Consider the following 26,254-nt stretch of genomic DNA (forward strand, 5'->3'; position numbering starts at 1 on the left):
GATGTTCCAACTTGCCTTTCTATAACTTGGCTGCCAATCAGAGACCTCATATTTCTTCATTTGTGAGCCCTTGTGATTCAATAGGAGTTGACATGGCTGCCCAGAAAGCAGACCAGTTAAGATAGGAATTGTTCAGAAACAATTGTGGTAAACCCGTATACACTGCTGCAGGTGTTATGCTTTGACTTCCCTCGTGGACATATTAAAAACCTTCCTGTCATCTTCTTAATAGTGGAACATCAGTGTAAAATAAGCAAATTGTTCCGCTTCCAACCCAAGGGCAAATATCACCTTTTGTATTTATAAATAGCATATAGCAATTGATCTTTGGGGGAAAAATAAATATCTCTTAATATTAATATTAAATATTTTATAAATAACAACTATTATTTTCAAACCATCTGGGCACAGCACCTTTTTCTTTGTTTCTGTTTTGTATTTCTCCACTTCCCTGTAAGGCCTAAACCTCCTTGTTTTAACAAAAATGGATTTGCTCTCTGGGTGATTGCAAAGATGTTTTTAGAAGCCTTCCTGACTTGCTAAAGATTGTGTACATTGCTCTTTCTGTAGAAAATGGCTCTCAGGTGATTAGAGGTCAGTACACTAGGGTCTATATGAGGCTGGGAGAGAATCATTCATCCCTTTTTGGAGGTTAGATATATGTTTGTGTGTGTATACACCCCTTTGAGTCAGTGTTGATAACAATAGCACTTAGACTTATGTACCGCTTCACAGTGCTTTACAGCCCTCTCTAAGCGGTTTACAGAGTCAGCCTATTGCCCCCAACAATCTGGGTCCTCATTTTACCCACCTCAGAAGGATGGAAATCTGAGTCAACCTTGAGCCCGTGAAAATTGAACTGCTGAACTGCTGGCAATCAGGAGTCAGCAGGATTAGCCTGCAATACTGCATTTTAACCATTGTGCCACCATGGCTTTGGGTGAGGGCCTGTAGCTTTCATGGCAAGATTTCAAAAGTGGTTTGCCCTTGTCTCTTTCTTAGGGCTGAGAGAGAGGAACTGGCCCAAACTCACCCAGACAACTTTGCGCCCAAGGTGGACTAGAACTACGCTCCTGCCTTAAACACTAAACCAAATTGGCTCAATATACATATAACTAGGAGTACAGAAATTCCTGGGAATAAGAAGCATATCTTTTGCTTTGTCCAAAGCAACTTATTTTTATGGTAGCTGCATTTTTAAAGCATGCAACAGGAGATGAATGTACTTAATAGAATGTGTGCCATAACTTCTTTAGTATTGCAATAGCAATAGCACTTAGACTTATATATCGCTTCACAGTGCTTTTACAGCCCTCTCTAGGTGGTTTACAGAGTCAGCCTATTTCCCCCAACAATCTGAGTTCTCATTTTACCCATCATGGACGGATGGAAGGCTGAGTCAACCTTGAGCCTGGTGACATTCGAACTTCCAAACTGCAGGCAGCTGGCAGTCAGAAGAAATAGCCTGCAGTACTGCACTCTAACCACTGCACCACCAAGGCTCTTGTATGTTTTCAGAGCTATCCAGTGACAGGGAGAATCATTGTCTCACATTTTGGAAACTACAATGTTGCCCCTCCCACCCAAAAACTTTTTTTTTACTGTCCCAAGTTTTGTAAACTACCATTTTTCCCCAAAGGAAAAAAACTTATCTTATTATTGGTTTATATAACATCTTTCAGTATACAGTATTGCTAGACTGATTAAGAAGTAACTGTTAAGGGCATTCATTCTAGATGAAGTAACTGTAGAAGGGAGTGAAACTATGGTGTAGGCAATAGGTGACCTTTGTGAGGTGTCAGTTATTGTATGCAAAGAACCTCATGCAGTGAGAGTAAGGCTGGATGTCTGGTGGAAGCATAGCACAAAATGCTCAGCCTGAGGGCATTTCAGAAGAGAACCTCTCTCATTTCTTTAGACAGTAAACAAACACCATCAGTCCATGGTGCATTCATCCCAACCACAGTATGTGTGGTGTATGTATTTCAGGCACTGGGCATCATCTAGAACAATGGTTCTCAACCTGTGGGTCAAGACCCCTTTGGGGGTCGAACAACCCTTTCACAGCGGTCACCATCAGAAAACACATATTTTTGATGGTCTTAGGAACCGAGACACCAATTTTATGGTTGGGGCTCACCACAACATGAGGGACTCTATTAAAGGGTTGCGGCATTGGGAAGGTTGAGAACCACTGATCTAGAACCATTTGGAAGAAATTAGGCAGGGCCAGCAATTTCCTAAGTTTCCCTGAGTTCAGATTCAGTAGCCAGTCAGTCTCTAGTCCGATCTCAGGAAAGGAAGACATAGAATTTGCACAGCTGTTTTAGGGAGCCATTTCCAGCCATTTTATACATGAGGAGGAGGATTATGCTCCAGTGGTCTCTTGGGCCTGCTTTTGAGCAAGTCTGCCGGACATCGTAACATGCTTTCTATCTCGTGTCAAGAAGCTGTCCTGAGGCCTGCTTCATCAAATAATTATCCAGCGACTCTCAAATAATATCAACAAATCCGCCGCAAACAAGCAATTCATCATCCTTATTGGAAACAGATCGGAGAGGCATAAACAATCTCGGCCTGGCCTCTGGATCTCCCGCACTCTGTTTGTGTGTGCATGTGTGTGTAAGCCGTTCTCCCATCAGTTGGGTTTTCTTGGCCAGCTGCACTGAATAAAACAAATGCGGATTCATTAATTACTAAGCTTTCCATCAGGAAGGCCTCTCAAGAGCACATCACCCTACAAAATCTGGGCTGTCTTGCCCCGGGTCAGGAAAAGCCTTTTTCTCATTTAAGGCAACATGAACTTTGGGGAAAGGAAAGGCATCATTCAATCAAGAAGAGATGCAGGAGCTGGGGAGAGCCCAGGGGAGTGAAGTTCAGGGCCAGTGGTGGCTGCTGATTTAATATCTGAGAAGCAAAATGAGTCCTGGCATGGCTGAGAGAGAGGAGGAAGAATCTAACATGCATTGGACTTTGTCACGCATTAGAGCCGTCCTTGTTTCTCATCTATTTATCCGATAACTGTGAATCATTTTAGCCGGTAAAATATCAATTCATTTCCTTCCACTCCCTGAAACACTCCCTTTACCATGGAAATGACTCCATTGTCAGTTTCTTACTGTCACCTCACTCCTTTCTTCTTCCAGTTTTCCCTTACTAAGAATAGTTGAAAGGAGAATGAGTCACCCAGGAAAATGATGGAAGCAATACGATGTTCTGGCTTCCTGGCTCCTGACTCTCCCATTTCCCATTGCTTGTATTGAGATGGGAGGCTTCCAAGATACATGACATAAACTGTAAGTTTACAGGGCCAGGAATTTTCTCCCATTCCAGTATCTAGCATATTGCTAGAGAAATGAGGTAACTCATAATACGTTCCCAAACATATTTTTCTCCAAGCAAGTTCTGAAAGTAATACATTGTTTTATTTTATTATGTTTCTCACCACTCACCCCCAACCTGATATGAATTGCAATTACATCAAATTTTTTTATGGTGAGCTCTTACAGCAACCTTGGAGTTTTGAAAACAATTCCAGTTAGTTGCAATGGTTCAAAGGCCATTCTATTTTTCTACACACTCTTGGGTAGAAAATCTTGGGTGATATTGCAGTTGTCACCTCTCTCTCTCTCTCTCTCTCTCTCTCTCTCTCTCTCTCTCTCTCTCTCTCTCTCTCTCTCTCTCTCTCTGTGTGTGTGTGTGTGTGTGTGTCTGTCTGTCTGTCTGTCTGTCTGTCTTCTCTGTCTTCAGCAGACCCAACAGAAGTCCACAGGATAAAAGCAGCTCCTAACATGCCTTGATGGAGTAGAAAAAAGAGGAAATATTCAGACACATGGAGTTGTTGCTTTTGTATGAGACTATTGATTGGTGCTGGGGAAACCAATAGTTTTTTGAAGAGAAATTAGAAAGTGCTGTCTTATGGAAAGAAAAGAAATTAGGACCATTTCAGGATTCTCTTTATGCAGTATCCCAAAAAGAACTTCCCATGCTCTTGGGACAGCACGTTTGTGCTAAAGCAGACATTCCAAAATGCAGCACAATCAGGTTCATTGCAGAGCGTATTTATGATACCACCTGTAATAATATTACAGCCCGGCCATTAATTTTAGTATGTGGTTTGGATATAGTATGTGGCTATATATTTGTTATCCTTGGTGCAGACAGTGATAAAGTGCTAGACCATGATAAGCAAATGGTAAGGGCTGAGGTGTAGATCTTCCCCCTGTTCAGGAGTGTCATGAGGATCCCTCACTTTCCATTTTCTACAAAAAGTCTTGTAGTATCATTAAAGAGGCAAGGGAATTCATGCTGTTTGGCTGATACATTTGTTGTTATACTACATATTATGCTGGGATCTACTTCTGTGAGGTAAACTGCTGGAAATGAAGTGACTCATGGAGTTGAGAGTGGCCATTCAAGAAACTGAAGGTGGCATTTGGATAAAAGCACTTTTGTTCAGAGAAAAAGCATAAAAAGAACTAGATCTTGTTCCTACTATGCTGTTGGCTGTATCCCAGTGTGTATGTCTTTGCAGTAGCGTTGATGATCAATCACAGTCTTGCCCCAGAGGTTTTGCTTCTGTTGCATTGGATAATTTTGGGGCTATGAAAACTGTCTCAATTAATTCTTCAATTTTAAAGCCAATCCATTGAAATGAATGAAACATAAATCAGTATTGACTTCTCTTTATAGGTTTGAATGTCTCTAGACACAGTTGTTTCTGGGATTCAGTGCATTATATTTTTCAGAAAAATTGTTTCCCACCCAACCAACCGAGACGTGCTGTATTTCAAGGAACGTAGACTGGAGAAAGCTGGTAGATGATTGTTTCAGTCGTGTGTACAGACTTTATAACCACTAAGTCGATTTGTCAGGAGTATCTAGGTGTAACCCACAAAGGTGTAACCACAAAGTCAATTTGGCAGGTGTGCATAGTCTGGATAGGGACTGTGGAAGCAGTTATGCCAAGGGCTGTGAGCAGAGGTGGGTTCCTACCAGTTCGGCCTGGTTCAGCTGAACTGGTAGTGGTATGACAGCCTGGGTCACAGAACTGACAGCATCCCAGTCTGGACATGCCTCCAGACCGGTTCCCCAGTCGCCACAGTTGCTGCCGCCATCTTGTTTTTGAGTTCTACGGATGCGCAGAACAATTTCTATTGAACTGGGCATCCAGCACGTGGGCGAAGCATGCCCACAAGTGAACCATCAGAGACGCCGATTAGAACCCACCCCTGGCTGTGAGCATCAGCAATTATTCCATGGAGGATGTTAGTAGTCTCATTCCAGGTCTCATTCTAAATGGCTGGAAGCTAAAGTTGCCTTGTGAGGACTTTCTAGATGATTGCTCCACAAAGCCAGGTATTGACCAGTAAGTAGGCCGTGCACAGATCATCTCTGATCTGATTTGAACCATTGATTTGATTCAGATGGGCCGGTTGATCCAGTTCTACAAAATACAAATTGGTTCTAACCACCTACTCCACATGAAGTATCAAAGCAGGTCCGTTGTATTTTTTTAATATCAACATAGGTGTGCACAATCTATTTGGATTCGGTTTGACTTTCTAATTCATATCAGAGTATCACATTTGATGGAAAGATTTGATTGTATTGAGTTCAAATTAAATCTCCACACTGGAGATTTAGACAATTATTACTTCAGAGAAAGCTAAGTATGAACCAGAGACCATATTTCAGCTGATGTTGGTATTTAGATTGATCTTCTCTTCCTTTCTACATTCCTGTTCAATGAAGACAGGACTGATAACAACTGGTAAAGAGATGGACATCTTTTTCCAGGCAGTCCTCTGCCTCCCCTTTTCTTGGAATGACGTACCTCTCATTATGTAACCAGCAGTCACACAATACCCGGGCTTGAGCCTGCCTGCCTTTCAGACACACACACACACACAGAGAGAGAGAGCTTATTAGGCTGTGACGCTAAAGTTAATGAGAACCTGCCATGTCCTTTACTTGGTCTGCTTGCAAAGGCACAGGGGGGTTTCCTTCTCTGATGGGTGCTTTACTTGCTTGATGGGATTTCTAATGCAAAGAGACATCAGCCAGCATAAGAGCTCCAGCAGGCCCACAGCACTCAGGGAAATGACTAGCACGCTGTTCACTGGAGAGCAGAACAATCTGTATTTCTGTGCTACTGCTAATTTACTTTAATTATTTCTTGTCTAGGTATGAGTGACTGAGCCACTGAGCGGTTCCCGCCCCCTTCTTACATGAATTCTGTCAGAGCTGCTCTTCTTTATATAACTGCATACATACAGTACCGATTCTTTCCTGGGTTCTGTTCAAGGATCAGCTGCATTCAAAGATGCATTAATATGTGAATGATTATTGATTAATGCTAGCCATGTTGTTGTTTCATCAGCTTTACTATAGAGACATACAGTACCTCTGTATGTTACAATTAACATTAGACATTAACAAGTTTGGGGAAAATGCATGAAGAATCTTCTTTCTCTCAGACTTGGCAATTCGTCTAAAATTACGAAGTTTGTGCTTTGCAGTTTGTTTTTATATGACTCTTGTGTTTTGTTCCTTCAGTTCAGTTACCTCGTTGTGATGGAGTTTTTGATCTTTACTCTTTACTGAACCCTTTACCTGGGTTCAGATCTGTGGATCTGAGAAAGTTATTCACTTCGATCAGACAATACAGATCCAGCAAGATTCTGGTTTGATTATGGGAGATTTTCTGCTCTGACCTCTTTTAAGAACAAGGATAATGTTTCATTGATACTTAAGTTAGTACTGTAGAGATTTTACTTTCTGGTGATAAAGGAAGTTGATTATGAATGCTATGTATCGTGTAAGCAATATTCCCTGAATTTTAGATACTTGATTTCTGAGAAGTACAGGCCACGTGGTTCAGGATGAGAACTACATGTGTAGAGATTCGTCCTGAGTTAATAGGTTCAATAATCACTTTAAGATATCTTGTTACTTTAGCATTCAATGTGTAGGTTCTTAGGGTTCATGATCTAGAGATACCACTAATAAATACTCTAGTCTGAAGGTTGAAATATATAATTGATGAAGCAGAATAATTCAGTATAATAACATTTTGAAATATGCTTTTTAAAAAGATGGATTGTACCTTGTCTTCCTCCTAAAATATTTTGTGCTTTTTTTCTTGCTTTTAAAACAATTTTATATGGCAAATGGCAACAAAAAATTAAAACTGGGTGTGTTTACACAACATGGATATTGATATTTATCCACTCAATTCACACAGCTTGGAAACCAAGCCAAAAGAAAATAAAAAAAACCTGAACTAAGGCTAAATCTTATCAACATTAGTATATTGTTTGGATGCAACTGCTAATTCTTTAGCAGAACATTTAAGCACATTGTGTGAACACAGGTTTTGCATTTTTATAACCTCAATTCAAGTAAAATACTTACTTGGAGCACTGTGGTAGATTATGAACTGGTATGTTATCATTAACTGTTTTGCTGAAGCCATACATAAGGAACCATGCCTTTAAAAAATGCAGTGAGCTGCTGCCAACCAACGAATTGACAAGTCACATGGCAATGCTGTCAGTCACCCTTCCTGATCACTGTAATTTGGGAGTGCAGCCAGAGAATTTCCATTATTCATTTTCCTGATTCAGAGAAGGGAGGAGAAATGTACAGTTACTTCCAGTGACTGGTCAGCTGTTTGCATCATTATGAGCTTGGAGAATAGGAGAAGAGAGATGTACCTAGCTCTAGGACTGTAAAGCAATTATGGTTGCTCATTAGTGTTTCTAAACACTTCTGTGAATGATCAAAGTATATTCAGATGAAGGAGGACAAGAACAGATATGACCAAGGTGCATAGAACTGCCAAGAATCTGGAGAGTCAAACAAAAGAACTAGGAGCAGAACCTGAAGACCCCCAGATTATAATGTTAGTGACTTGAGACCTTTCTACGTATTAGGACAATAGCATCTGAGATTGTCACTGTATCTGGGCTGAGTTGTTTCTCCAAAGGAAATGCTGAGAATTGTTTCCTCTGGAGCTGTGGCAGGCAATTTTCCCATGGATGGGAATTTTTGCTTATCCCATCTCCTGATTCTGGAGATGCCCTCCCTCCCCGTCTGCAGTAGTCAAGGCATCCTTGCTGCTGCTTTCCCATGAATCTTTTTCCTCCCCGTCCTGCATTAAGCACTCCCCCCCACCCTTTATCCTCATAGCATAAATGGATGCAGCAGTGTGAATTGCTGGCTGCTGTCAGTTTTTGCATTTTTCCATTGGCCAGCTAGAGGGAGCACTGGCTGACACACGGAGAGCTCTGTGCAAAGAAAACAGGGAAGTGTAAAGTGGTTTCAAGGGATTAGAGATGTAGAATTGCTCTGAAATTATTATTTTTCTGCTCTGCTACAACTTCCTAAGATTTCTTTGAATTCAATTATATAAACCCTCATTCTGTTGTCCATCCCCCTCCACTGCTACTTCTGTACCTATAATTCTGCCAAGTCCATACGAAGAGATTAGAAAAAGACTTCAGAAAAATGTCTTATGAACTTAAAGAGAGGTTCTACCTATTTGTCTGTCTGTCTATCATCTATCTATTACAGGGGTGTCCAAACTTGGGAACTTTAAGACTTGTGGACTTCAACTCCTAGAATTCCCCAGCCAGCCATACTGGCTGGGGAATTCTGGGAGTTGAAGTCCACAAGTCTTAAAGTTCCCAAGTTTGGACACCCCTGATCTATTACATTCCTATGCAACCCATTTCACAGATACAGTGACTCTGAGTGGCTTACAATATAATAAAAATAAATTAATAACAACAACAACAACAACAACAACAACAATTAAAATGAGAAAAGTTGAATAGAAAAGCTAAAAACCAAGATGACAGGTGGCCTGGTGTTGTGGGGTCTTCTCTACCTGGTCAGCCACCACCACCCCACCCATTGCAGCAGGCCCCTGTCGGGTTCCCAGATCCAAGTTTTTATATTCTTCAGAAGGCCAGGCATGTGGAGATGGACCTCACCTCCTGCGGACAGAGGGCACAGCAGAAAAGGCTCTACTCTTGGACCCTACCAGCTGAAATTCTTTGGCCAATGGGATCCAAAGTACGCCCTTTCCACTGGAGGGAATGGAGCGGGTAATCACATCAGAGTGACACAGTTCCTCAGACACCTTGGATTCATGCCAGAAAAGGGCTTAAAAGGTAATGACCAACACCTTGCATTGGACCCAGAAGCAAACTGACAGTCAGTGCAACCCATGTAATAGCAGTGTCATACGTAAGCCACGTCAGGGGCCTCCAGAATTATGCTGCTACTTTCTGTACTAGTTGCAGCTTCCAAATATTCTTCAAGACAATGTAGAGCACATGACAGTAACCAGGAATGAGTGACTATACGCAGGGCCTCACAATCCCAGGAAAGGATGCAGCTGGCACCCAACACAAATTTGCACAAACGTCCTTCTTGCACACCTGCTACCTCCACTTCGAGCAGGAATCGCGAGTGTAGGAGACCCCCAGATTGCGCACCAAATCTGTCTGGGGTAGTGCAACCCCAGAACTAAGTATGATAAACCCTCACTCTTCCTTAACCAGGGTTCAGCTGAAGCCAGTTGTCGCATATCCAGGCTCCTATAGCAAACCTGCATCCAAAACCCTTTCTGTGTAGGATGGAAAATATAACTTCCATTTGGAACAGCCATAAGTCAGCGATAAGGCATGTGTTTTTCATGCAGAACATCTGAAGTTTCATCATCATCTTTCTAAGTAAATCTGGAAAAACTCTTGTCTGAAAATCTAGAGAGCTGCTGCCAAACCACAAGGATGAATGATCTGAATCCATGAAATTCGGATTACTGTATTCCCTGTATAGGGAACAGCTCAATGCCCTGGTTCCTCCCTAATTTTCCTATGTGGCATCGACACCTTAGAGAACAGAGTTCATGCTATTGGTACAACAGTGTTCTGGTACACTTCCATTGCTGGATATTGTGATGCTACATACATTCTCTGCAGTCAATAACTAATCCAGGTTATTCATTGACACAAATGGACTAAGGCAGGCTTGGGGATGGGGGGTGGGGGCAGGGAGAAGCATGTGAGGAACGCAGGGGCCCCTGCTTTCCTCTGAGGTAGCAACAGCTGGGGAGGATGCACAAAAGGCAGAACCCAAACAAGGTTTAATACTTCTCTGGCCTCATTCACCCTTTACTGGTCTACCCCCCTGCCTGCTATATGGGGGGCCTTCCAAATGTTGCCCTGCTTCAGTGCACTGACAGGCAAATTATGGAAGAAACAGATGTTGGAGTTGCTGCCAGATCTTTCATCCAGATGTTTGTTTGTGTTGAACACAGACACAAATACAGACTCACCCTTGCGCTGACATTTGGCCACACTGAGAGTTGCATATGCATTTTCTGTCACATGGTTTTCTTAAGAATCGGATGAATGAATATATTCAGAAAAAAAGCCCATCACATGTAACTCTTATCTATATTTCTTGATTCATGGAGCCTGTAAATGCACACACATTTGCATACGTAGTTCCAAACACATCTATTCTGCCACTGAAAACTTTCCAAATGATTACACAAGTAATTTTTTTAAAAGATAATTCTGTTTCTTTTCACTGTGACAGAAAAACGAAGAACCACCTTCAGTACCGAAAGCAATAAATAGTCTTTAAAAACTAGCTCAACTCCTGGCAACTTCATAGGTTGTTCATTAGCAACATTGTGGTTTGCCACTGGCTTCTTCCAAGCATAATGGATAAAGGAAACACATTTCATTCACTACTCTGAATTTAAGTATAAATAATATTACATTTATGAAATAACAAAGTAAGAATGGGAAGAGGTTGATAAACAGTTTAAGTTAGCCTTCCCCAACTGGGTGGCTTCCAGATGTGTTTGACTAACACTGAGAATTACTAGAGATTCATGGGAGTTGAAATCCAACATATCTAAAAGGCACTAGATTGAGGGAAATGGCATTAGGTTCCTGGATCATGGTTTAGATAGGTGTTTCTGCACTGCAGTAAGCAATGTTTTCCCACAAAGCCACATTCTACTCTGGGTTTATAAGTCGGAGCTGCCCCAGACGTTTTGCTGACTAGTGTAAGGGACAATCCTCCCCATTGTTTCACAAAGAACAGCCAACAAATTGGAGTCAACTGTTACTTCAACAGAGTCAGTGTATTTCACTGTACCAAAGGACAGCACACCAGCCCCATGGCAAAGAGCTCTACCCAAACTCCCGAGTTCATTTGTTGAATCTTGGCCTGCTGCCTCTTCAGACAGGGTTGGTGTGGTCTTGCAAGAAGAGCCCAAGTTGCTCCTTGCATTGGTTGCTGAAAGGCATGACTGCAGGCCGCTGCTCTACTTCCTTCCTTACTCCAATGTTCCGTGTTTTGTCACATTCCTGGCACCGCTTAGTCAGTCATTCTTCTGAATGGCTTGGAAATTCTTGCAGAGCTTCCATCAGGAAACAGTTTTGTTTTTAATCACGTGTGTCTTAATTCTCTGGGGAGCAATCTTCTAGAATTGAAATGAAAGGATATTTTTTAGAAAAACAAGAACCTGCATCATTCTTTTATGTTGCTAAGTGATTATGAGTAGGCAAGCTGCATTCTCATTTTATAGGAAAGCATTTTGTGACAGGCAGGAGATTCCATTGTAGTCTGGCTATCTACAAACGGAGAGCATTTAATTTCATAAAGAGAGAGAGGGGAGCCAAGCATTCATCCTCTTTTGCCCAGACTACACAAGACATGGATATCATTTTTTAATTACTGTATAATCAGAAGCCCATAAGCAACCTACAGTTAAACTGAAAACCAGGATATGTGATAAAGGAACCCTGTTGTGCTAACCATTGTGTTGCTCCTGATTTTTCACCCACAAGTGCTTCCAGTATTTTGCTTTAGGGGAAAAAGTATGTAGAATAATGAAACATTGGGCCAAGGGTGGGGAGTTACTTGAGCTTGGTGACATATGGATACTTGAGCTTGACTGGCGCATCTGAGTTCTTGTCTAGCAAAGTTTTCAAAACAGACCCTGATGAAACCTGGTGAGTTCTTAGGCCCTGCAAAAATATTGTTTCCATTCTTTTCAAGGAGCAGAGAGAGAAGCATGTCAGGTTTTTATAGAACAGCTTTGACTCACTTCCCTTTCCACAGTATGAGGTAGAAAACATTTTCTTGCTCCAGATGCCTTTTGTTCCTTTCCCCACTCCCCTCCCACTTTGTTTTTTTTTTTTAAAAAAAATAGTGATTCCTGTTGTTCAGGTGAAAGGAGTCTCTCGGCCCTGGAAATTAAACAGGCCAGGCTGGGCCTGGCACTGAAAGCAGTCATCACTGCTTAGACCCCCTGTGCCTTGTGTCACTTCCTACAACTTCTGGAAAAGTTAGAACTCAGAGGGAAAGAAATCTGTATAGCAAAAAAAAAAAATCTCTCCTCAGGCATATCATTTTCCTCTCCCTCCCCTTTCTTGTTGAAGTACTTGGATGACCTTGAAAGGCTTATTATTTCAGCAATAATGGGCATAGTTGAGATTGCAACAACTCAGAAGAGAAATGAAAACAGGCACATTCCGCTGGGCTGCTTTTTTTCCCCCTTCAAAGAATGTAAATGGATTTGGAGTTTCAAGGAAGAGGAGGGCCCCAGGGCAGTCAGAGGTTTCGGAGGCAATGGCTGCTTGACTGGTGCTGGTCGGTGGTCAGATCAACTGATACATGGCCACCAGCCAGCACCACCACCCCTTGCCTCATGAGTGGGTATGAAAAGGTTGTCACTGGAGTTTTGCCATGCCAGAAGGGCTTAGGTAGCTTTGGACACTTTCAACATAAAATGTTATGCTAAAACCCAAATGGTCAATTCAGTAATGCTGAATAATCATTTGGGGAGGGGAATGACATAGCTGATGCCTTCAAGCAACGATTACCCATATTTTTGGGAGTATAAGACGCACCGGAGTATAAGACACACCAAGATTTTGAAGAGGCAAATTTAAAAAAAGTTTTTGCATGCTGCAGACCTCCCCAAAACAGCCCATTTTTCACAAAAACAGGCCCATTTTTTGTCAAAAAAGGGCATGCCTAGCCTTTAGGAGGCTTGTAGAGTGCTCCTGTGGTCGGGGGGGGGGGCAAAAACTGCCAATTTTTATCAAAAAAAGGCATGCATAGCCTTTAGGAAACTTATAGAGTGCTCCTGGGGGACGAAGGGGCAAAAATGAGTAAAAACCAGCTCATTTTTAGCTCATTTCTGCCCCCTAGCCCCCAGGAGCACTCTAGAAGCCTCCTAAAGGCTATGCATGGCCATTTTTGCAAAGGGGGCGGGGTTTCAGGAGGCCAAAAATGCTGTATTCAGTGTATAAGACGCACCCAGATTTTCACCCTCTTTTTTGAGGGAAAAGGTGCGTATTATACTCCAAAAAATATAGTATCTATCATTCTTGCATTATGCTTGTGTCCTTATTAACATATCTAATCTGTACCTTAAAATTCTGTGTCTAAGAAAAGACTAACACAATTAAGCCAGGATAACAAAAGAGCAGCTAAAACCCTTCAAACAGACTGAAATTTACATTTGTAATGACGGCTGAATAATTTGTGTGTTTATTGTAGTGAAGTGTTGGCACTAGATGAACTCTCCTCACTTAAAGGGTATTCTACCAGCTGACCCCACTGCTGAGAATAATGTGCCACTAACAGAAAGAGGTATATACAGATCACACATTGCATTATCATGTTTTGAATGAACCATACTGGCTGGGTTCATATATTGTGGTATGATGCCATGAACCAGTTTACAAACTGTAAAAGGTTATTAATGTGCAAAGTGATCTAGATCTTATTTCAGAAGGCCTTCGGTATTGTGGACCGGCTATTAGCTTGGGGCTGGCTAATTATCACATTATTTTGGAATTGCCTGAATATTGCCAACCTTTCTCCTAGGAAGACCCTCTTTAATGTATTGCCATTTATCTTCTGGAGGGCTCATTTAATAAGATTCTTCTTGAAGTACAAACATATCTGTGAAGGCCAAGTATGTTCAAGGCTGCTAGCTACATCTTACTTTATGTAAACCTATTGGATCCTGGCAGCAACCCTGAAATCTAAAATGATGCCTATTTGTTTAAGGTGACGTAGTGAACTTCGTGGTCCAAATCCAACCCTCTATCTCCTACTCAGCAGTAACTATCCTAGCGTGTACATTGATTCTGGGACATGTTTTAATAATGTCTAATGTGTTTCAACTAAAAGAAGCCAAAGAACTGATATCATTTACCAGCTAGCAGGTAGAAGAAAGGTGGATGGGGCTGGGTGGAAAAAAATATGAATGAGTGAGAGTATTACTAGGCAGAGGAAGGCCTGCTGTATTTCTGGTTACACTGAGGATGATAATGAAACTCTGGCTTGTACCCAAGGCATCTGTAGCACTCCTGGCTGCCATCTGTGTGCCTCATTTAGTGCCTGAATATTCATGACCCTCATTAAACTCTTTCAAGCACTTCTCTAGCATTGGAACTAAAAATAGCCTATGGAAGAGGGAAAATTTCCTCCCCCTATGTACTATAAGATAGAATCTGGAACTTGGTTAACATGTAGGGCTGCCTCTTTTCGCCTGGAAAATATATTTCAAAAATGTGAGCTGTAAAGATATTGACACTTGCTAGGACATGTGTGGTGGTGATTTAATACTTCCTTGGCTTCATGTGCTGTTGAATTTCTCCTGGGTGGGTTCTTTGAGGAGCTACAGGGAGACTATCTTCGTGACTACACGATATTGCTTGTCACAAAGTAATTGGGACGAGGAGCTCTTTAAGGATTGAAAAACCTGCTCATGTGTGAAATGCACAAGCAGGGTTGCAGACATAAAATGAATTTTTATTACTAGTCTTCAATTCACCACCTTCTGAAAGTTGCACTTTCAAGCTGGTTGTTGCAATTGAAAAGTTTGATTTTCAAAAACCTACTGGATATTAAAATCCTTTGATGAAAAGCGACAAATTAATATTATGCAGCAAGTAGTTCTTGCATAACTTGATTCTCGCCCAAATCCCATTACACGAACTTCTACAAATGATCATGAATGAGTTGTGAATGAGATTAAATGAGCAAAATAGGATATTTGGGGAGAAGGATATTATTATTCATTTCTCCATTCCCAAAGCTGAATACAGGGAGAATCAAAAATGACTGGATGTAGGGAGTTAGTTATGTGGATGCCAGAGTAGGCAGGCAGAGGGGTGAATAGATGAGGTTGGCTGACTGCTTGTTAAGCAGTGAAGCAGCTAATGCCACCCAGCGTTCAGGATTCCTGAGGAATGACATCTGCAGGGTTCCTCCTTCCAAGAAGACAAGTGCACTCACAGAAACGCTGGGCACAGATAGGAAAATGTTTCCTTTTGGATGCCTTCTTTGCATACCCTTTCTACTGTATCCATAACTGAGGCCAGTGAACCCTATTAGCCAAGTGAGCAAACCACACCGCAAGAGATTTGGACATGCAGGGCATCATTGCCACACATGTTGAGAACCATTAAAAGTCAGAAGACGTAATGTAATATAAAATACACAACTGGAGGCCCTGGATGTTCCCTACATGCACTCCTCCCAAAGTATTGGGTGTAAATACCCTGCTGAGCCCCTCTAAACTTGTCCACCACTTTTATTTTTGAATGTGGCAAAATGTCATTGAGTGACTAGTTGCCTAAAGTAAGCGCTAGTGAAATTGATTGTATGTCGTCCTGGTAACAATATCTGCTAGTCTGTTTTATTTTAAAATTAAAGATAAGCTACAGACAACTCAAGGTGCAAAGGAAGATCAGACCAAATCTTAGGAGCGTCTGAGCGCAGAGACTGTTTCCCTATAGAGTGCATATACAAAGATCAGCACATGACCCAACAATAACACCTCCATCTAGTTGACTCCTAACTGGAAGAGCTCCAATTTTTCAGAATCTGGAATCACTCCTCCAAGTACTTAAGTAAAACTATGTGTGGCATGCGTCCTCCCTACCATTTTTGTGTGTATTTGAATAAAAAGTGAAGTGTTTCTAAGTTGCTATTAGGATGGGGAGGCTTCTCACTTCTTCCCAATACTGTTTGGCTATTCTCCGTGCCAGATATGTGATTAAATTATGGGAGGCAAATGCTGCCATCTCAGTGTGTCGGAGAGACATTTGAGCCTTACAGAAATTCTTTATGGAGCTAGACGGTTTTTTCTTCTTCTTCTTCTTCTTCTAAAGATCTAAGATCTTTTCTTCTACAGGGCTTCGAACAGGAACTTTGCACAGGATTTTTTTTAATGGCCGGGTGCCAAAGAGAAGCATCAAGAATCAAAGAGTGGAGAACAGATAGGATGGACTAGAAAGAGGTGTGAGTAGCTTGGGCATATTCCAGGGAGAAACATTGTTTTCCAAACACCAGCCGTGTAATGTAAAATAATTTTCTGTCTTGCTGTGCTTAAACAAAGCAAGCCCCAGCTCAGCTTTGAGACTGATCTGAGATATGTGGAATTAATGTCCTTATATATTTGACTGAAGTTAACCAGTGGTGCTTTGCTGCCCCCTTGGTTGAAATGAGTGAGTTTCTGAGTAGCAGCTTTCTAACTTTTCCAGCATTTCTGTTTCCAAAGCATGTAAGATTCTCACTAAGTAGGCTTCTAGTCTACCGGTGTGTGTGTGTGTGTGTGTGTGTGTGTGTGTGTTTGAGGAACATTGATGATATTTGCTCCAGGCCACACTTTGAGGGAGTCTTACACTGTTCAGGATTGGAAATGATCTTATAATATTTCTACTCAAGTTAGTAAAATAAACTAGTTAAGTTGAAATATAATTCATCGAAGAGTTTCTTTTCTAATTTTAGCAGTATTTTTTTTGAAAAGTACTTTTGGTAGCATGTTCATTTTAACAGCGGCTATTCTCCCTGTCATAGTTAGTTATAAATTCTTCCACCTTTCTAAACCCAATGTAATTTGTTGTATTCATTTTATATAATTATCATCTTTGATGGTCACACATCTTGCTGTTAGGTAAATACCAAGATATTTAATCTTTTATATTAATTTTCTCTGTCAGTTCCTCTTTTTTTTATCCAGAATGTCTTTGACTAATACTTAGGTTTTCCCTTTGTTTATTTTCATCCCTGCCACCTCTCCATATTCCTCAATTTTCCTTATCAATTTGGGACCAGTTTATGTGATACCAACATTTTACTAACTAATACATATGTTTGTATATTTGTCAGATTTGTCAGATATTTCAGAGAAACCTGACTGTTTTACTGCTTAGCTTATTACCTCAGAGGCTCTAAATTTCTAATACTGTCTTAGCTGTAGAATTCACAAGGGAAGGAGAGAGATGTCCTGGATCACTAAGCATGGATGTGTGTCTCCAGCTAGTGGCTCACAACAGTAGTTTGGTTGTGAGGTGGTTAATTCTTGCTTAGTAGTTCTGCTACTTAATGCTTACAGAAGAAGGCAGCTTTGGTAGAGAGCAGTGATTAGGGCTGACGGAGCATTTCACAGTGTTTCTCTTGCTTCCAAAGAAAATTTGGCAGTTCAGTCAAGTGGCAGAAACAACATCATACAATGCAGGAGGTGAGGATGGCTGATCTCACCCAAGAAGAGCAAACTAGTTGAGCTAACAAAAGCCAAGCTTTATCTATTGAATAAACCTGATTAGAGAATTCAAGGCCATTTTGGAAACAATGTTGAAAGCCACTGGGCTAATCTGGGTTTTTTGTTTGCCCTTTCTATAGCCAGTCTTTGGTCCATGACTAAATCTTAGTTCCCTCTCATGGCAGCTAAGCTTCTTTTCTCTGCCTCTTAGGTGGGTTTCTGACACAAGCTTTTTTCTGAAAGCAAACTCAGGATTTCTCTCTTGCCACTCTCTTTTGTGGAGCCTAAATAAGAGACAAAGCCAGTCGTAGTCCTGTATTTCCAAATATCCACAACCTGTCCTGGTTCCTTCTCTCTGTGCCTTTTTTGGTAGATAAGAGCCTTGAATACTCCTCCCTTAGGTATCGGGGAGGGAAGGGCTTAGCCATTGTATCTTATTCTCTCACTGTCGATGGATGAAATATTTACTTAGTTGCCTTGATTATCACAGCATATTTGACTGATGCTGCTATCTTGAGCATCGGCCCATCTGCAGTGCATTTTGTTCTTAACCCAAGGTTGACATGTTTTTGCCTTGAAATTCTGATGCTTGGGCAGGCTACGGAATTGGGATAGTCAAATAATTGGACCTGTGTTCCTAAGTAGGTCGAAAGTTAAAGTCTGACAATTAACACTTCTGATGATTACTCCTTGGAGAGGCAGTTTGATGTAATGGTGAAGCTGCTGGCCTAGAAACCAGGAGACTATAAATTCTAGGCTTTCCTTAGGCAAGAAAGCAACTTGGGTGATTTTGGGTTCTTCCCCTCTCTCCCTCCCTCCCTCTCCCCCTCCCTCCCCACTTCACAGGGTTATGAGGAAAATACCAGGTGGGAGTATTAAATAGGTTTACAGCTTTGTAAGGTGAGATAAAAATGTAATAATAATAATTTTGCTTTAGTGCCAGTAAAAAAAAAAAACAGATGGTTCTCCTCTTTTATCTTATCATTTTAAAAACACCTTCTGAAGGTGAAAGTCAACTGCTTTTAGGAGACGTTTTTATGACAAAAAGCAACAACAACTCCTATGGCCCCTTAAGGTTTAAGCCATTAGTTATAATCTCGTATTTTCCTCAGCAGAATCTATACTACAGGCGTTTTGCTGTGAGGCATTCTGATGCTAATATTGCTGTTTAATAAAATTGCTGCTAAGTGGAGTCACCAGGATGAACATCAAAATAGTGTCTACTTTGTTAAAATGGGAGTGTGTGAAATACACCACCCAACAATATACAGTGTTCCGGGGAAGTGTGCTAAAGGACATATGCATTTTGCAGCCTATTGCATCCAACTCATGCACTTTTTCTCTCTTTTTGCACCTATTAATTTTAGCCTTCCCTCATGTCAATGAAACAGTGCAGTAAAAGAATTAATATTTCATCTGTTCACATCTGCATAACATTGTTATTGCACAGTGGGAAATAACTGAAGAAGAAGAAGAAATAGCACAATTTTGAGCTTGCAAACTTCTTTCCTTTAGATCACTTACAAATTTTTAAGAATTAACTTTTTGCTGATACATATTGTGCTAGAAAATGTTTTTTTCATAATTTGTTTGGTCCTCTTGTTTCTTTCTCCTCTTAGCCGTATCCAACTATTTTAAGGAAATTAAGTGAGACATGATGATTCCCTCACCTACCCTGACATAGAAGATGGCAAGGAAGACCCAGCTGTTTTCTCCATGCAGCTAGACACCACTCCCACCAGCACCAGAAATGATTCTGCAATACTCTCCCCGGTAGTGCCTAGTTCTCCAATTCACCCCAAAAGGCTTCCATAAAAACAGCTTATGGAGAAATTGAATGTGGGAGGAAAAGTGTCAGGAGAACAAGTTAGAGTGTGCGTTGGGTGTTTTATGAGTAAGAGTGGCATCACAGTGAGAGCACAAAACCTCTGTGTGGGTTTATTTCAAGGTGCCTCCCACCCCCAGCAGCAGAATTGTCTTAACTTCCCATCATAAGAACCATTTGTATGGACTAGGAGTTGTATGTTCTGAGGAATAGCATTAGTTGTTGTATCTATCAGATATGTTGGGTGTCTTCCTGTAGAAGATTGAGCAATGAACAAGGAAGCATTTTTCTACTTGCATGTATAATGTTCTTTATTGTTTTAAATGGCTTATACTGAGTTGCTATATTTTCATTTGAGTGTGCTATACCTGCAAATAAAAAACAAGCAGATTGATTGATTGATTGATTGATTGATTGATTCTTCTGTTGCTGGCTCATGTCACCTCATAACTGGCTACTTGACATCATGTTCAGATTTTTTGACTTTATACTTCAAGCTTTGCTCAATGAAAAAAATAACAAACTATTATCTTCCTCTCTACAGCCAGCAGCAATCTGAAAATTCATCAGGCTTTTTTTCTGAATTCCAAGGGCTTCATTCACATAGATATATGAAATATCTTTTTCCTTAATGAATGTCCCGGTTTGAAGCTTTCCTGTCTGAAATAAAGTACTGATTTCAGGTTGCAGAAACAGCTCTTTTTTTTCTTTACTAGTTACTCCACAGTTACCAGCTGGCACTAGATAATAAGGCAAGGCTCACTTTTCAATAAATATTTTATGTAATTATTTATTGGAGTACTAATTATTATAATTCTAAAATTTGTTTTAGTTCTAGAACTAAATACTCTCACAATTTTTAACGTTAAACCCCAATTTTGGATATCTTCTGCTGAAGCAGCAGAATTTGAAAGGAAGTAGAAAATAATATTTTTGCTGCCATTGTTAAACAGTATGAGGGAGGAATTGTTGCTATTTAGCACAAATCAACCAAATATTGGATTATAGATCCATTTCTGTCTTTTGCTTCTTCTTCTTAAAGTGGAGAGTTGAGGCTACATTTTATTCCCCCCCCCCCCCGCTCTTTCTTTAACAAAAGGCTTTACTCTGGATATTACTTTTGTTCCAGAAAGAAGTTTGGACTGAGCATATTATAAAATTCAGCTCTACATTAGTTTAACTTTGCAGAACTCAAAGCTCTAGGAGTCTAGGACATGTGGGCAGGATTGTAGCACATTCTCAAAGTTGTGCATTTGGAATGTAATTATCAAGTATCCCCCATACATTTAGCAATAATTTCTGTAAATGTGACATAATAAATTGCACTGAATTGTAAAGAAATCTCTTAACAGCAAGTAGCAATATGGGGAAAGATGGAATGGACAATCTCAGATATCTGCATATAAGATGACTGGTGTTTCTTATTAATCTTTTTGGAGTGTTAATTCATCACACAAAAATGGTCAATCGCTTACTATGTCTGGATTCAGAATACATTTCATATGTTGCAATAATAAAGAAGATGTGGCTTAATTGTCCAGTGGAAATATGTGTTTGACAGCTGGAAAGTTACAGTCAATCTGCTTCACAACCAGATGATCTGCCTAATTGTTTTTTTTTTTAGGAATTTTTTTTATTGTTTTAATTAAACAAAAACACACAAAAAAGAATCATTCTTCATTACATCTTGTAGAAAGCATGTTGATTGGTTACAAATACATTTCGTGCGTTACTATACATCCTTCATATTTTTAATTTACATTTTAAATCGAAAATCTTTATGTATTTTGCCATCAATGTACCATCATTCTCATTTAGCTATAATAACGTGCTTTTATCTGGAATCATTTGTATTTATAGACACAACCACCTACTGGCATTCATTAGCTATTCCCATAAACCTCCAATAATTACCCTTTTATAGCATATTCTCTTTTTTTTCCCCAACTCACTATTTAAGGCTTATATCTGATTGCTTTTACCAATGCCAACACATGTAAAAATCATTAAACATCATCCATTAACATTTCCTTATTATTATTATAGTTATCTAAAGAAAAAAGAAAAAAAATTACCATTTATATCACATCTCCTCTCCTCCGACCCAAGAAAAATTACATCTTTATAATAAAATCTAAACAAAAGTTTGTTAGTAAAGTTTATAAGTTAGTAAAGTATATAAAGTTTATATCCCTGTCACATGGCACTCAGAACACAGACTAGGCTGGGCTGCTGGCTTTCCAGCTGAAAAGCCCAGCATCTCAACCACTGAGCCACCACATTGCCCCAGATTACATAATAATAGCCATGAAGACATGGAACGAGTCTTAACAGGTAAGCTAAATAACTGAGGTCAGGCTATTTATGTAGACTACAGCTCCCAGACCATCCCACCAACCGGTGGAAGAATTGACAACTAATGTATCTGGAAGTCTGCTATAGACTGACTTTTGCAGTATCTACAGCCTCTTGATGATAATACAATAATAGTTGAGGAAGCAAACTACTCAATAATCCTCAAACCAGAAGTGAGAACAGAATTGGAGTCTTGGCTCCAATTCTCTTTCTTAAAAGAACTTGTCCAAATTAAGAACGGTGTCTCTGCCTAGGACGCTGCACTGACAAGAGGTTCACTGTGGGAAACCTGCATAGTCTTATGCCTCCTTCCACACTGAACAGCACACTTGCACAAACAAAGGACCTGTGTGGGCTCAGTGCCCGGCTATGTAATTAATTCACTGGCAGTTTTGGCAAACAGCTTCCTCCAAGCTTAAATTAATTATTTGTTGTTTTTAAAAGGTAATTATATTGACATATTATACAAAGGTGTAGGGAACATTCAGTGGCAATTATCAAACATTTTGCAGCAGCTAAAGCTGCTTTGCTCTCGATAAGTTGGAAGGCCAATTTCCATGGAGATTTATTTCCAGGAAAGATCTCATTTGAGTGAAATTATGACTCCTCACTGTATTGATTTCCTTACCTTCATATTTCTCCAGGTTAAAATTCAGTGTCAGTACATTGTAAAAGGAACTGTTGTTAATTATCAGCATGCTTTTATTTGAAGTTGTCAGGAAGAGTAACGTGTGAGTGGAATCAAGATGTGAAATCAGTCTCAGGCATCGGGTCTCCTTTTTGGAGCTGATCTTTATAGATTCTGTAGATGTAGGATATTTTTTACAGCAACACGTAAAATTCATTTACAAGCATGCAAATCTGATAGGATAATACATATGGATAAACTGTGACACTATTCTGTTCCCAAGCTGAATTAAATAGGGATATTTGGAGAAAAAGAAAAAAAATTATTCATACACAGCACATTTAGGGGAGAACGTAGCGTTCCCAAATCTTGCCTAATGTCCTTTTCGATAGAAAACCTATCCAATGCTGACATTCCTTCTCTATAGGTTGAGGTTAATTTAAGTTTCTTCCATTGAACTTGAGGTCCATTTCTATATGTAGATATTTAAAGAGAATGGGAAGATGATCATAAATCCACACAGGCCAGAGAAAACAGAGCTCCAGAATATGAATGAGATGGGTCATTGCAAATAAATACATAGTTAACATCACTAAGAAGTTAAAGACTAAAGAAGCAACAATGGATTAGGAAGGTAGGTCAGACTACCTTCCAAGGCTAATGCCAAGAAAATAATCAGAAAAAGGAGTAGGACTTAGGCAGAGTCTCAAAGCATATCACTTAGACTAGTCCAGGGGTGTCCAAACTTGGGAACTTTAAGACTTGTGGACTTCAACTCCCAGAATTCCCCAGCCAGCCATGCTGGCTGGGGAATTCTGGGAGTTGAAGTCCACAAGTCTTAAAATTCCCAAGTTTGGACACCCCTGGACTAGGAGTTAGGTTTTTAGGGCTCTCCAGCATCACTCATTATTGATCATTCCACCTAAGGCTGCTGGCAACTTTAGTTAGCACCTTTTGGAAGACTGTTAGTTTCTCACTCTTAAAGTAAACAAAAAAGCCCAAGTTTTGTAAAAATGGTTCTTATAATCGGTGTTAAACCACAAATCTTTTCCCCTTTCAGAAAAAAGTATTTTTATAAACATAGCTGAGCAACGCTACCTCCCAGAATGGCTGGATCAGCATAGTCCAGAAGAAAAAAACTGAACTGGTTCTTGATATTGAGATTTTTTGCACGCAGTTACTTGGCAAAGCTTGGACAATCTCAGTATGCTTGATTTGCAAGGAGGCCAGAACTGGAAAAACCCCTTTTTATATAACTAACATGCTAGGAAATGAAATCCCATTTTTCAAATGCTCAGTGTTCCAAATTTGACACTAATTCAAATGAATACCATGAATATCCAATATGAGGCTAAGCTGTTTCATCGTATGTAGTATAGTCTTTATTGTCATTGCGCAAAATAAATATGTAAGACTGAACAGAAGTTTGATTTTCATACTGGTATTTTTAACAGTTGAATATTATTCTTTAATTTGCAGAATGTTTTATAGAAATACTTTTTTATTTAGCTTTTCTCATATGTATCATAGATGTCCTTGGGCCTCACAGATTGACAATCTAGTAGAAGATAATAAGAGTTAGATGCAGTGGAAATCCTTGGTTTTCAATAATTCAAGCTAAATCTGGGTTGATGGGGTCTCATGAGATAGCAATTTATTTATTTATTTATTTATTTATATTTGATGCTTCTAGACCGCCCCCTCTCCCAAAAGGGACTCGGGGCGGTGTACAGTCCATACAGAATAACAAAATACAATAAAAAATTTAAATATGTACAGTTGGCAGTTGGCATGGAGGAGGTTAAAATGCAATTAAAAGAACTGTACAAAGCTAATATAAATATAAGTTTTAAACCCCTAAAAAGGACACAATAAATTAAAAAACCCCTAAAATAACCAGATAGTAATACATTTGCCAGGAGGGACAGTTGTAATTATGCCAGGCCTGCTAATCGGAACAGGTGGGTCTTCAATTTTTGCCGGAAGGAGCGGAGGTCAGAAGTGGTTCTAATGTCAGGGGGGAGGTCATTCCAGAGGGTTGGGCCCATCACAGAGAAGGCCCTACTCCTTGGTGTCGCCCGTTGGCATTGCCTAGTGGACGGCACCAGGAGAAGTCCCTCCCTGTGTGAGCGAATTGGCCGCAGGGATGTATGTGGGAGCAATAACACTTAGACTTATATACAGAGCTTTACAGCCCTCTCTAAGCGGTTTACAGACTCAGCCTATTGCCCCCAACAATCTAGGTCCTCATTTTACTGACCTCGGAAGGATGGGAGGCTGAGTCAACCTTGAGCCTGGTCAGATTCAAACTGCCAAACTGCTGGCAATTTGTAGTCAGCAGAAGTAGCCTGCAGTACTGCATTCTAACCACTACATCACCACGGCTCATAAGATAAGCTGTATTTACACATAGCATTGATGCAAAATGAGTGTTTCTTTTAATAATTTGTTCATGTCTATGCACACATGTATATTGCTATATTTTAGAGTTAAATGTCTTACTGAGTTTGGGGAGCATATTGATTTCTCCTAAATCAAGCATACTATTCCCAATCATTTGTTTTTTTGGAATCAGGATAGAAGAAGACAATTAATACAAGCCTTTCCTTGTGTTTGTTCCTGTAGAGCTCAAGGCCACTGGAACTGCACGCTTCTTCAATTTCCTTCTCAACTCAACAGACTACCGAATCCTGCTGAAGGATGAAGATCATGACCGAATGTATGTGGGGAGCAAAGACTACATCCTCTCACTAGACCTTCATGATATCAATCGGGAGCCCTTGATTGTAAGAACATTTTTTAAAAAATTTCTTTCCAGGGGTAGGCTGAGGGAAATTCTGTTTGATGGGGAACAAAATGCTTCTGAATCTGTGCTGAATTTGTAATCGACAGATATTGAAGCAGATGAGTCTCTCTGGAAAAGAAAATAGGATTGCTTTTTTTAAATGATCTTTCTACAGTTGAGAGATCATTTTTTGGAGGGGGCTTAATTCAATGAACAAAATATTAAATAATATTTGTCCAAAACTTTTAGGAATGGCTTTGTTTTGCTTTTTGGGAGAATATTTTGTCTCTTTAGAGCTTTTTCCCCCCTACATCATTCAGTATAAGATTAGTCTACCAAATATGAAACAAAAGTATTAAACAAACTTTTGACAGGCACCTCTTGCGCCACAGTGCCATTTAGTGCTTATTTATCTTTTTGTCTGCTTGCTCACTTAAAGTCAAGAGTGCTTTGGGACCAGAGGAAAGCTCAACACGTAATCTGTAGGCTATCTGATCAGAAAAGATGCCTATGGAGGGTCATTTTCCATTTTTAACTCAGGAGAGAGATGTGGATGGAAAAAAATAACTTATAGATCTATTCAGGAATACATAACTATTTATATCTGTGCCTTCAAGTCAGTGTTGATTCCTGGAGGCTGCCTGGAAAAGTCCCTGCAATTTTCTTGGCAAGATGTCAAAACAGGTTTGCCACTGTTGCCCTGCTTCCTAGGGCTGAGAGAAAGTGACTGGGCCAATGCCACCTAGCTGGCTTTGTGCCAAAGGCAGGACTAGAGTTCACAGTTTCTAGTCTGGTGCCTTAACCACTGGACCAAGGTGGGCCTTTGTAAACACAAGTGACTTAACCTTAAGAGTGAGAATCATTGCTTATATTTTAAACTGGGTTTCATGATCATTCCTGTAAAATGATTTAAATAGTTAAATGTTCTTCATTTCTAAACTATTACTTATGAAGCAGTATAAGTTTAAAATCTGTATGTGTGTTTGTATGTACTTGTTATTACGACAAGAACTTAGCCTGCTACTGTGATTCCAGAACAACCACATTGTACTTTGCACCCAC

The 26,254-nt window shown here is 40.1% G+C and overlaps 1 protein-coding gene and 1 long non-coding RNA gene across 7 annotated transcripts in view; both read left to right on the plus strand.

Moving 5' to 3' along the window:
- LOC309383848 overlaps nucleotides 1-26,254 on the plus strand; it is a 498,138-nt gene that overhangs the window by 216,993 nt on the left and 254,891 nt on the right. The window lies entirely within an intron of this gene.
- The window catches only part of SEMA3F (semaphorin 3F), a 154,558-nt gene that overhangs the window by 75,781 nt on the left and 52,523 nt on the right, over nucleotides 1-26,254 (plus strand). For 5 of the 6 annotated variants that reach the window (XM_081935092.1, XM_081935093.1, XM_081935094.1 and 2 more), the window contains one exon: nucleotides 25,033-25,193. In XM_081935092.1, coding sequence (XP_081791218.1) covers nucleotides 25,033-25,193 — 161 coding nt within the window. Of the gene's footprint in view, nucleotides 1-17,557; nucleotides 17,579-25,032; nucleotides 25,194-26,254 lie in introns of those variants that run through there. The other variant, XM_081935096.1, reaches the window with a different exon arrangement.

The sequence above is a fragment of the Natrix helvetica genome (assembly GCF_964273705.1).
Source record: "Natrix helvetica genome assembly, chromosome: 1".
In the NCBI taxonomy this organism is placed as follows: domain Eukaryota; kingdom Metazoa; phylum Chordata; class Lepidosauria; order Squamata; family Natricidae; genus Natrix; species Natrix helvetica.